This window comes from Vanellus vanellus, assembly GCF_965231255.1.
Source record: "Vanellus vanellus genome assembly, chromosome: 6".
Lineage (NCBI taxonomy): Eukaryota > Metazoa > Chordata > Aves > Charadriiformes > Charadriidae > Vanellus > Vanellus vanellus.
This window is the reverse complement of record NC_138911.1, coordinates 53,365,868-53,379,306: the sequence shown is the minus strand read 5'-3', so window position 1 is coordinate 53,379,306 and position 13,439 is coordinate 53,365,868. Positions and strand designations below refer to the sequence as shown.

The 13,439-nt window shown below is 36.1% G+C and overlaps 1 protein-coding gene across 3 annotated transcripts in view; it reads left to right on the top strand.

Annotated features, from left to right (window-relative positions):
- The window catches only part of TTC7B (tetratricopeptide repeat domain 7B), a gene marked incomplete at its 5' end in the record, with an annotated part of 153,719 nt that overhangs the window by 37,178 nt on the left and 103,102 nt on the right, over window positions 1-13,439 (top strand). For all 3 annotated transcript variants that reach the window (XM_082485834.1, XM_082485833.1, XM_082485835.1), the window contains one exon: window positions 988-1,109. In XM_082485834.1, the coding sequence (XP_082341960.1) occupies window positions 988-1,109 (122 nt within the window). The remainder of the gene's footprint in view (window positions 1-987; window positions 1,110-13,439) is intronic.

Sequence of the window (13,439 nt, the reverse complement as noted above, 5' to 3'; positions counted from 1 at the left end):
TTTGAGATATGTCTCAACGAAATGCGGTACACTTGGGGCTCTATTCTTTGGCTTGTGAATACTATAAGAATGAAGCAAGCTAGCAATTTCAATTTGACCCTCTTTTTCAGACCTATTGCTTGCAAGACTCAGGCTTGTCATTTGACAGTTGTCTTTGAAGGGGTTATTAGATACAGTTAGGGTCACACAAGCAAAAGGAAGGGGAAAGAAAAGTAATTCACATTGTTTTTTAAAAACATACGCATTTTCTGAGGGTGTTTTGCTTTGGGTTTTTTGTTTGTTTTGTTAATGTCTTTTAGTGGCTGGTAGACAATGTGTGGTGAATATGAAGGCAGATGAAAGCTGATAGCTCTCCGTTTTGAGAGAGCATTTTTAATGTTGATGTAATACAAATTAAGTTATTTCTAAATTGTTTTTTGGAAATCACAGAATTGGAAGGGACCTCTGGAGATCATCTAGTCCAGCCACCCTGCTAAAGCAGGTTCGCCTAAAGTAGGTTGGACAGGAATGCATCCAGGCAGGTTTTGAATATCTCCAGAGGAGACTCCACAACCTCTCTGGGCAGCCTGTTCCAGTGCTTTGAGTTAGTGCATTGCTCCAGCACTCTAGAGATCACTTCTAATCTTCTTATTGCTTGCTGCAGCAGCCTTTCCTAACCTAGCAGGGTTTTAGATTTTGAATACCATCACCTTCTGATACTGAATTGGGTTGCGAATATGCTATTTCATATACTTCTTTTTTTTGTATGTCATCTTAGTGGCATTTCTGCTTGGTGAAGAATTTACCTTTAAGGGTATAGCCAAGAGCAAAAAGTTTTATATTTAGGTGGGAATGGAGGTAAGGATAGAAATATTCTACTAGCCACTGCTTACAATGAAAAGATTTCTCCAACATTAAGTATTAGCTTCTGTTTAAAAGTCCACAAAAATTGATTTTCAACTTTTTTTTTCTAAATATATTTTTTTCTTTTCTCTTTTGTTCTCGTAGGTAATTAATGCCAATATACAAAACAGAAGCCCGAAGCCAGGGCCCACTGCACATGAACAAGAACTTGGTTTTTTCTTGGAAACAGGACTTCAAAGAGCACATGTTTTATATTTCAAGAATGGGTAAGAGTTGATTCTCCATTTTTTGTGTTTGCTTTTTTGTTTAGCTTTTATATTTGGGGTCTAACTGGGCATCATTGTTTTTAGCGATTGTGGATTGTGTAACCATGAGGCCTTTTATTAATGAAGTAGTAATATTTTGATTGAAATAGTAAAGCTGCCCATATTGTATTTTTTTTACATCTTGTTAAAATAGTTTAATCAAAGTATATTAAACAGAAAGCATTTTATATTTTTGCTTACTAAATATGAGAACTTGAAATACCTTCAACAATTTTAAATTTCTTTTGCTTTATTACTACTCACTGTTAGAAAGTGATTGACAGCATATTGAAACTCTTGATTTTTATAATTTGATTTTTGTAATTTTTTTCCAAATCTCTTCAGTTATCACTTATTTTAACATTATGCTGCAGGATAAATGTGCATGAAGATCAACAGTATGTATACAAGTATACAATCTCCATTGTACATGCTTTATAGATCCTTTTAGATTCTGCATGGGAGATCCTTTATAATTTATTTTAACTAAGGCTTCCTTTAAAAGCCTAAAAATAAATTCAGATATCACAGAAAATGAAAAAAGGAATACAACTCTCCATTTTTAATAGCTTCAAAACTTCACACAAATGGTTTTTAAGTACATTTCTGACATTTGTTGAAATCACAGTTTAAAAATTTGTTTATCAGTTATGGATTATAAATTCTGGAAAGTTACAGTTAGGCTCTTTATTTGTAAAGAGCGTAATGTTTCATGATTTAAAAGCTTCAGGCTTGATCTGAATTTAAAGGATACATAGCCTCTTTTATTTCCTCCTCTTGTTTTCGTTTCCAGAAGCAGGGCTTCTTATTTCACTAGAAAATGTGGTTTGATTGAAATATTCGAACTCTTGATAGGAATACTGTTTTGTACCAAAATGTTTCTTATTCTTTCAAATACATAAACAGGAGATGAAGGAAAATTGTGCAGTGTCTGTAAAGAGTTCGAGATTTTAATGTACTGATGGTAGGGTGACAAAAAGCTATCCACGTTCTCAAACTGTTCAGGGATTTCAGCATGGAAATGATCACTAAGTTTTTGAAATCTCATTCTTAAAGTAATGAAGTAGTACTGCAATAAGACATGATCTGAGAGTTACATTTTAGTTCTGTTTTCATCATTTAATTGCAGTAGGAATGGAATGTTCTGAAAGTTAATTTTTTTTTTCATTTACCAGAGCTAAAAATAAAATATCTTGATTGCACAAAAAATAAATAAAATATACTTATTGAAAGAATCCCAGTGGCAATCGTGGTTAAGAATAAGCTAAAAATTCCACATTTTGAAGAATTTGGATTGAAGGCCAGGAATGGAAGTGGTCCATTTAATCTCACGTGTGTGTAAAAGTAATCAGCAATAGACATAACAGACTAAGATTAATTAAGAAAACAAAAAACAACCATACAAAAAAAAAATCATGCAGTGGGTTATTAAGGAACATCCAGCCCATAGGAGTGTTTTTCCTAGACCATATCAGTTGGTCTGGTGTGAACTTTGAAAGGTTGATTGTATTCCATGAACACTTCAATCCTTCATAGTAGAGCTGTTGGTGTTCTTGTTAACTCCTACATAAGTATATAATTGTTTTTGCAGTCTTTATTACAATGGTCACTTGCAGTTTACAAGCTAATTACACATTAATTTTAAATTTCTTCCTCCAATTTCATTGGCCAGTACTATTTTTGGGGGGAACATGAGAGGAAGTGAGGTGTTAAGAAAAATAGCTCTGTGCCAGTCATTATTTTACATATTCCTGCCATTCTATCCTTTAGTTTCCTTTCTTAATTTAGAGCCAAACTCAATCCTTTCAAGATTTCCTAATATGGTCACTGTTCCAGGCTGCTAGTTATGTTGCTGCTTTTATGGGTCCCGTTTTTTTTTTTTTTTTTTTTAGTTTTTAACTTGGGTCTACCAGAACTGAAACAGAACTTTAAATACATACTTTTCTAATAGTGACAAATTTATAGCATGCATTTTAATACATTCCTTTTAAGGATGCTTTGCTTGGTTTTTAAATTTGTCCTCTCTCCTGATGTTAAGTTTATAGAAATTAGACTCACATTCTTTCCATTAAGCTTTGCAACATACTTCAAGTTTGAATTCAATCTAAAATTGTAAAGATTATATGAACATTTTCAAGGAGAGGAAATGTAGATGCCTTTAGTAGAGGCAGTTTAGAGACTGAAACATTTCTTTTACATAAACTTTTTTTGCAATTGAAGCTGTAGATGTTTAAGATCCTGTGGAGGAAGCAGGGAATCACCAGAGCTTGTGAGTGATGGGGGAGGAGGAGAGGGAAAGTGTGCCTGTCTATTTTTATAGGCGGACTAAATCTGCTATTCATATTGCAATGCAGTCGAATCTATTTGTGTAAGTTCATGAAGTGAGGCTGACACTCAGAAGAGTTGAATCTGAAATAAAATTCCTTTCACCAAACTACAACCTGGCATTGGTTTGAGTCAGTTCAAATGTTATCTTGTTACCACCATAGTGGCTCTAGTAATGTATGCATAAGAGCATGCTTAAAGATCTGAGTAGATGTCTATGGATAAATGGTATGGATTTTTTGGTGGGTTTTTTCAGACTTCAGTTCCACTCCAATAAGTACCAATAAACATCTCTCAAAATCTGCTGGAAAATTGAATTTGTCTGAAGTCCTTTTGCTATGGAGTGGGTCATTGTTGTTGTATATCTAGGGGTGAGTTGACTAATCACTGCTTTTTCCACTAGAGGTGGAAGCATCGTTTTTGTGCATGGGTCAGCTACAAACTATAAAAACAAATAAGATTACTGCTCTTCCAGGTTGTATAAAAGCTATATAGGGAGTATTGCTGCCTACCCAGACAGCCACTTGATCCACTTTAAATTTCCTCTTTGTTCACTAGCTGTGCAGAGATTTTCTTTTAAGCAAAGAAATCAAGTTTTTGTGGAGGATTAAGTGACTATCTGTCAGGTATGCATTATCTTGTATGAAAAACTAGAAAGTGTTGAAACCTAACTTAGCCTAACTGCTAAATGCTGGCGTTTTGAAAATACATGGAAAAGCAGTTATCTAAAAACCTAAAAAATAAGTGGCAATAGTCTGAATGGAAGAATGTTATTTTAGTGCTCTATTAAGGCGCAAATCTGAAATTAATGTTTTCTTCCAAAGTATACAGAGTTGTAGTAAAGAATCAAACTACGAACCCATTTTTCACTTGGGAGCAGAGGAACGTTTCAGCTTGAAAATGAGTAACAAAGAAGTTGAAGAAGCTGGTCTAAAAATTTTATGTGCTTTTTAAAAAACATTGTGAAATATGTAACTTTGGATGTTTTTCAGGCTGGTTATGCAACTTCCATTTAGTCTAGTAGTTGCTTTGTAATTTCAAATTGAACAAGTTCAAAGACCTGATGTTTTTCCAAGAAAAGCTATGAGCACAGGAACTTTGACTTTAGTACTTTAACATAGCTATTTTCAAGTAAAATGCCCCTGAGAGAGAAAGGACAGCATTTATGTACCCTGTGATCCTTCTATCCTAGTATTTGCTTTGCATTCATGTTATGAAATATACAAGACAATCTTAAATTGTAAATGCTTTTTATTTTTGAGGTGGTAGTGTTCAGAAATATACTGGAAGTGTGTGCTCTTAAAGCAAAAGAGCTTTCTGGTTGCAGTCTAAAATCATGCGGCCATCCTGTGAAAACCAGGCTTAACTCGCTTTCAGAGCTCTTTTTTGTGGCTTCTCCTATATTTTACACCCTCTCCGAGTATATTACTCTGTCAGAGTCCAGGATCCAGACTGCAATTCCGTCTAATCTGCATTATGGTTTACATGCTGAATCAAAGCCTGAGGAACCTGGACGAGATCTGTACTCCTCATGGTGCAATTACCTGTGCTGGCACCACTGCAGTGAAGCACGACCTTCCCAATCTTCTCCACGAAGTTGTTTCTCAGAGGCTGGCTTTTTCTCAGTAGAAAATTCCGCCCCCCCCCCCCCTCCCCCCCCCCCCAAAAAAAAAAACAAAACAAAACAAAAAACCCCAACAGTTTTTCTGCATATGATTGACTTTTATTGGGTTACAAAATGTATGACAAGCACAAGACCAGCAACAAAACCTCTGTAGAGTTACTCATGTAAAGGACTTGTCTGTGTAGAAGTTGTTTCTTTTATCTATTTTTCTTTTTCCACCATAACATATATTCCTATCCTATTCCTATTTAGCTTTTGTGTTAGTAAGTGAGGGGGAGTGGATGGAAGCCAATCCATAGTGCTTCTATTGCACATATACAGTGCTCACAGCTGAAGATTTTAATGTGATGAAATTCACAAGAGGGGAGGATTTATGTAAATCCTTGACATAAATCACGACGCTATATGACCAGCTGTCCACTGAATTAGAATACAGAGCTAACTATCCATCACTCTGATTGTGTTAAGATCTTGTTGCATATCCTGCATCAGTCTCAAAACAAATTGGTCATTAAATAAAGAATAGAAAGTAAGATGAAATTCAAAAACATTGAAATCCTATTAAGTATCGCATTCTTTATGTGTGAGATACCACTGCTGTATTGGAAAGTAAACTGGAAACTACTTCTGTTGCAATTTTCAAAACAATTTTGTCCTGGAGATAACTGCTTTCATGTCTGTGTGGTTAGGAAACTAAGGCAGAATATATTCAAGATGGAGACAAAAATCACTGTTTTGTTATTGCTAACAAAAATGCGTTTTCAAAGGATAGTTTAGTATGTGTCATTCACATGCTTTCCGCATCCTTATTTAAGATACTGTTATTATTCTGTTAGTTTTCATTGAAAAAGCAGAATTTATTTGAACATGAGGGGAAATTATTATTCCCTCAGATATTCAGAAAAAAATCATCGATCAACAATGCTTTCTCTTTCAATCCATATGTTGTGTGTTTATTGCTCAGAATTGTGTCTTAACGCCAAGGGTTTGAAATGAGATCCCTCTGTGAAGTTATAGATAGAAAATCTAGCAGTTTTACATGGAGGACTAAGGTGGATATAAGCATGAGGGAATCACTTTTATTCAAAACCATCTCAAATAACCTTTGTAGTAACTAGTTATACAAAGCATGCTGAGTGAGTGATGTTAGTATCTGAGTTATCTTGAATTTTGATAATTTTAATAATTTGCAGTTGGAATTCTGACTCTAACTCACTTTTTCCAAGAAGATACTTAGAGTTTTTTAGCCCATTTACAAGTCTTGCTGACTGTGGCTGTCGCTTGCATTTGCAAGCGTCAAATTCAAGGTTTTGGTTTGATGTTGTGTTGTAATGGGCAGCAAACAAAATGGTATCGGAGCCTTAAACTGGGGAAGGAACATTTAGTGCACTTCCCCTGCTCCCCCCAAAATGCTTGCTTTACTGTTGTATTTAATGCCCTTGGTTTAATTCCTTTCTCTGGCTTTAATACTGTTCTGAAGAACGCTGCTTTGCATGCTGGCTATCATGTGGCATGCCTATGCCAGAAGTTTTTCTTTTTTTTTTTTTTTTTTCTTCTTTTTGTCCCTTCCCTTGCGACTTGTAAGATATGGATTCATAGGATTGTACAGGTTGAAAGGGACTCTGAGGGGCCATGTGGGCCAAACTCCTGCTCAAAACATGGCCCAAGTAGAGCAGCTAGCTCAGGGCTTTGGCCAGTTGTTCTGCTTGTCACCAAAGACGGAAGGCCAAATTCTGATGAAGTTTGGGGCTTAGGTGTTTTGTGAACAATATTCATGAGATTTATTACCTGAACGTGAGCTGCGGTGACCTACAACAAATTAAGTGTTCCAAGTTTCTTTTTGGTAATACTGATTTTTCTCTAAAGGACAGTTAGTTGCTGTACCTGGATGATAGTTATTTTCACCAAGAGAAAGAATTTGTTTTGTGAATGTGGCATTTGGCCATTTTTGTTAAAACTTTAGTAATACTCTAACATGGAGCTTTTCAGTATTTCAAATTACTGGTTACTAATTACATAGGTTCTTTTTTCATATTGAAATCATGTTTTTAAACTGATTAAAAATTATGGAAGCTCCCAGTTTTAACTGCAAAAATGTTAATTGACCCTGTTAACTTCAAAAGGAGGAAAATTAGCAGCTAGGAGGACTAATTTGTTCTAGATTTCTTTATGATAGTAGTAGAAAGTGATTTGCTAAGTGTTAAGGCAAGTTTGCCAAGGAAAGAGTGAATGTATTTTGGTCGCAGTGGTGATAAAGTGAACTGGCTCTTGGAAGAAATAGGAGACTAATTATGTACAGAGCCTTTTTTTTAAAAAAAAAAAAAAACAAACCAGAAAACAACAAACAACCTAGTACTAAAGGACAATCCATTTTTATTTTAAATAGTAGTAACTATTCACAAGCTATTTTTGAAAAGAGTTACTGAATTACATTGTTTGATTCTTCAACACTATCCTCTTAAGCTGTAGGCAGTGTTGTAGTAATCAGATTGTACCAGTGTGTTTATATTTTAAAATCAGCAAACAGAAGATTGCTACAGTGCTAAGAAAAGCTGAATACTATGCAGGTGTTTAAAGCTGTGTGTCTTTTTTCATTTGTTGTTGACATTAAAAGCATTTAAAAACTCAAATTATTTCCTTGTTGTTGGCCAAGCATTTTACAAAGTTGTTTCTAATTTTTTAAGACAAAAAGCAGTATTAGACTGATCATGGTGAGTATTCACTGCTGTGAATACCTTGAAGACAATATACGTTACAGAAATGCTAGCCACCGGTTGAAACTTGAAAGGCAGGCAAGCTTTACTTCTGTGTATTCAGGTGAATACTGGAAAATTCCCTTTCCCACCTCCCGATTTCCACATCCTTTCCTTTTAAAATATGTAACCGCCAGGTTAATGTGTTATATACAGGTTGCCCAGAGAGGTGGTAGATGCTTCATCCCTGGAAGAATTCAAGGTCAGGTTGGATGGGGCTCTGAGCGACCTGATCTAGTAGAAGATGTCCCTGCTCATTGCAGGGGGGTTGGACTAGATGACGTTTACTGGTTCCTTCTAACCTGAACCATTCTGTGATTCTATATTGAGGAGTGCTTGCAATTTTTGTTGTTGTTGTTATTGACATGCAGACATTTTGGTGTTTGTACTGAAATAGTTTTGTTTGGATTTGGTACACCTCTTAGATCTGACCTCTTCTGCCTCCTGCATTCTCCTTCCAGTGCTGGCCCACTGTCCCAAATGACCTTTTTCTTGGACTCCCATTTGATACACTGTGTTTTAAGCATGAGAAGGTGAAAGTAACATTTCCTTCTCTGAGTGTAGAGTAGTGCCCTTCTGCATTTTATTTCTCTCCTGTGTATAAGCATAGTGCGTATGTATAAATAATTTTGACAAAATTTCTGTGCCTTTTTGTTTACCAAATCCCCATGTTATGTGGGGTTGCGTGGGTATTAATGCAGAATGTCTTTGGAAACAAGTAGCTCCTCAGAGATAACATTCAAACAGATGCATGTCTGATTAGCAACTCAGCAGTGAAGTAATGTCATTTACTTCACCTTGATATTTTTATAAGACTATTGGCAGGACGTTTTATAGAGGTGGTCTTATGTTCTCCTTTGTGCAAGAAGTGTTGCTGTAAACCTCATGCTTAGGAACAGTGCATTGAATTCTTACCCACAATTAATGAACAGCGGAGGAGTAACAAGAAAGGTGATTACTAATAAATATTCTGCTTATATGTTTTGAAGTATTTCCACAGGATTTTCTTTCCAGAAAGTGTTGTCCCTGTTTGTAGATACGACTCACGTTTAGTGTATTGTATATATTATGAATTTGAAGAGTTTTGGCTCTCTTTCCCTGCCTTTCCCCAAGTTAATGTATTCAATTACATTGAAAACTGGTTCACAATTAATTTGTAGAGTATAAAAATAAAAGACAGCTTAGCAAGCATTTTCCAAATTGCCCTTGTGTGCAAAATAGGAAAGGAAGTCTTGTCCTCCGTTCTACTTTGTTTTAGCGTAACAGCGTGATAGCAAATACAATAGTTGGCAATAAAAGGATAAAACACTTATTAACTCTGCTGATGAATAAATGGCACATAAACAACTTAAAGTAGTGGAAAACTGTGTGTGTTCTTCCGATTTTAACATCTCTAGGTAACTAGAAGCAGTAGCCTCAAAATTAAATTTATCTCCAGGGGTTACCAAGAGAGTTTGAAAATCAGCAGAGGTTTGGTAACCTCTTGTTTTGTTTTGGTTTTGGGTTGTTTTTTTCTTCTTTTCTTCTTTTCTTCTCCCTTCCTTGGTTCATTTTAACTATCATTTTTCACCGTTAACCTATTGCTGTTTTCACACTGCTGTCCAATGTATTATTCTTTGACTTTAGTGTTGGACAGGAACACAGCGTCAGTGAATCCCCCTTTCCCAACTCAGCTTGATTCTTCATAGATGTGGCCCCTAGTTTGCTTTCATTGCAAAGGTGGCTCTCTATTCGTCTCACCCTTTCTCTTTTGGGTGTCACCAGTGGGATGGCTGAACCACACGCAGTGCTCGGGGTTTGGCCTTGTTTGTCATTGCTCAGCACTGTCTCTGATAGTATTTCATCTGTCACTTCAGATTAGCTTTTTGGATTCTGTCAAATGTTGCACTTTGATGCATCCCAGCTGTTTTGCTGCTGCTTAAAATCTTGCATCTTATCAGAGTATACTTCCTTTATGGTTTCTGCAGCTGATTTTGACAAACTGCCACAACTTTTCAAATGTAATGAATAGTGGCTTAGTAACTTCATCTGCCAGTTCCCTCAGGACCTGCAGATGGATTTCATCAAGTTTCATGGATTTGTGCACCGTCACATTCCTCAGATGATCTCGTACTTGAACTTCTCCTACAGTGGGCAGTTCTTCATCCTCCCAGTCCCTGCCTTTGCCTTCTGCAACTTGGGCCAGTGTGGTTAGAGCCCTTGCTGATGAAGACTGAGGCAAAAAAGTCATTGAGTACCTCATTCTTCTCCATATCCTGGGTGACCAGATCTCCTGTTTCCTTCCAGAGAGGGTCCACATCTTCCCCGGTCTTCCTTTTATCACTGACATACTTATAGAAGTTTTTCTTGTTGCCCTATATACAAGTATACAGTATGGTTTTATATATACACTTATATGAAAGACCATTCTGAGGAGGAGCTGAGGTGGTGGTGTGAAGAGAAGTGGTAAACAAAATGTGTAGCATCCTGACACTGTAAAGTTCAGTTACCTGCTCTCATTTTCTCCGTACCTACACTACTGGCATGCATTTCTCTTGTTTGCTTTTTGCTGGTTCAGGTGCTTGTTTGGCTCTTTTGTGGAGTCATTTCATTCTCCAAAACAGCAGAAAACAAACAGCAAAGAAATGCCAGCTTTTTGCCATTTTAGTGAGACGAATTGATTTATTGGAATGTGTGATAATGGCTGTTGTGGCTGTGAGAAAAGAGGTAGGACCATGTAAGTGAGAGTGAAGATGTGAAGGAGTAATGATGGAAAAGGGGAACAAACATCAAGAGAGGAGGATGGGGAGAATGAGACCTTGGTCTGTCGGTAGTGAACCATAAGGTAGACTTAGCTACTGGTGGAACTGCAGTCTAGGCAGTAAGTGTCTTCATTTTGAATGCTTGAATGCAAGAATTGCTGCTTGATTGGGCTGTTTCAATAGCTGTGATGGCACACTGAAGATGTTTCGTTTATAAGCCCAAACATCAAACAAGAACCATCAAACATGATCTTCTGTAGTGAATTCGAGATACCTGGGATTTTTCTTTCTGCATGAGTTAACAATGGGTGAAACAAGAAGTGCATCAGTGCATCATGATTATTTTTTTTTTAATTATATAATTAAGTGTGCTTAAAAAAAAGAGTAGTTTGGATTCTGGCAGGAAATAAAGGATTTTCCACATATAATTCAGAAAGTAATACCCAGTGATAATTGATGTTTAGTGGAAATTATACAGTATTGTGAGAAGATTCAAAGTATAAGTATGAGAGAGGGAAAACAGAATTGTCTGAAGTTGCAGCTGTGTTGCTTCTTGGAGATAGATATCTAAACCGTACCAGGAAGTTTGCTTGAGGTGACTTGGATTGCATTAGATCCATTATTTTTCTAACTGTGGATAAAATTATGCTCTCCCACCCCCTTAAACCTGAGGGAAAACAGACACAGACGTTAGTCGCAACCTTTTGAAGCATCATCAGTTGTACAGAAGACTTAGCATTGTCCATTTGGTCAGACCTTTAATAAGTTTATTGCAGAAAGCCATAGAATTGCAGTCCTTTTTCATTTTATTATATTTTTTTAAACACATCTTTGTAGGGCTGTATGAAGCAATTGCTCCAGTATGGTAAACAGCATCGCTCAGTGTTAGGATGTTGTTCTGTTACTCCTAAAGAGTTAGTCTCTTGATTTGACAAATTTCGTTCTTTTTGCTTATATAGTAACTTGATTCAATGTAAAATAATTTCTGGTTGTAATACTGTGTAAATTACTCTTAATTGGCTGAAATTTATTAGCTAGTGTATGGAATTAAATCATAGTTATAATTTTTTTGTAAACATGTCAGTCATACTGAAGTAACTGAAATGCCACTGGTCTGATTAGCAAGTGCATCAAGAGTTTTGCCTGCCCTTACTTCTTCCCTTTAAAACAAATATAATTCTTTTTTTATTTTATTTGAATTCTTGGGAGAAAACCCCAAACTTTAAATCTTAAAATGTAACACTGAGTTTACAAACGTTGCATTTCTTTTTCTGTATGTGAATAAAGAGAGAAATGGAGAGAAAACGTGCACTTGGGAAGTTGGCTCAATTCCAAAAGCAGTTTCTGTTTCATCACTTTGATCAAGCAATCTAGATTTCATTGTTCTTGGTTTTTTTCCTTTTAAAACATGAATATCTTTTAAATGAGCTACAGTAAGCCTCAGTAATGAGGTAAATTAGGCTAGCATAAGTAACTTAGCCTGTTCGCTGACATGGCTCTGGATATACTTTTCTCTCTTAAATGTATGAAGTGCAGACCAAATTGCAGAGCAGGTGAGGTTTATTCTAAACTCACTAAGCAAGAATTTATTCCAATTCCACCATTAATCTATAAAAGACAATGTTAGACTAAATATTTGGGGGTTTTAATTGATAAGCATAAGGGAAATGCCTGACAAACAAAGCCGTTCTCACACTGCTGGAGAAGATATCAAAATATGCTGTAAATACAAAGTAAATTAATCTTATCAACCTTTCTGAGGTTAAATTTAAAACACTTTTTTTGTAGCCTGTTTTGAATATATTGTGATTAGATCTCACTTCCTTTCTTATATGGAATAGTGTTTGATTTTTTTATCCTAACATCTTTCAAATATAGACTTCTTCTCATTGAGCAGTTTATTCCATTCTTTTCTACCTTTTTTTCATGTGTGTATGTTTAAAAACACAAAGATAAGAAGTGTTTGTCTGGGGCGTGAGATTTATCTGGACCACTAATGCCAAAGCACTGTGTTGTCTCGTGCCAAACACGCTCTTTTAAACCCAAGAGACTTCTTGGTGGTGATGGTGGCAAATATGTTTGTGCCAAAAGTTTGCTATTGCTGGGCTGTATGCTTATATTCAGGTCTTCCGATTCTGCATGGAAATTCTGTCCTTACAGCCCCTTAATTTTCTTCCTGCACTTGCCTTGTATCATATCTACAGTTAGTGATTTCTCCTCTGTTTAGGACTAAGCACCTTTGCATAGATGCAGTTGAAATATTTTCATTGTTCTGAACAGAAATGCTGCCTGAAGTTTTCAAAGGAGCATAAAAGTTGATCTTGCACCAGAATAAGTAATTAGGTTCTAACATAAATTGTTGGGGTTTAGGGTACAAATACATAGACAAAAAGATGCAAATTAGTCCTAAGGGCATCGATCTGTATAGACTTTAAATAGTAGATTGTACCTCTAAATCCTGGTTCTCAGTCTTTAACTGGCATAGTGCTACTTAAAGAGTCAAAGTAGTGTTTTTTGGTTTTTCTTGAAGATTTAAAGCAGCAAACATTTTGATTAGTCATTAAAAACTAGGAAGATACAATTCAAAGGGCTTGACTCGAACATGTTCTGATGGAAGGTAGTCATGTAAACACAGGCATACTTAACTAGCAGTGTCTGTCTGTGGGCTTTGTCTTGTCTGAAATTACTGAAAATGTGTCATCTCTGAGTGCATGTTAATGTACCTTAAAATTCCTTGTCTTGAGAAGGGAAGGGATCTCAAAGTCGTTTACAGACACTGTGGGATGTTGTTTTCTAAGTTAACCTGCCCTTTTGCTCTGGCATTCGATCAGCACGGGTGGAACTGCTA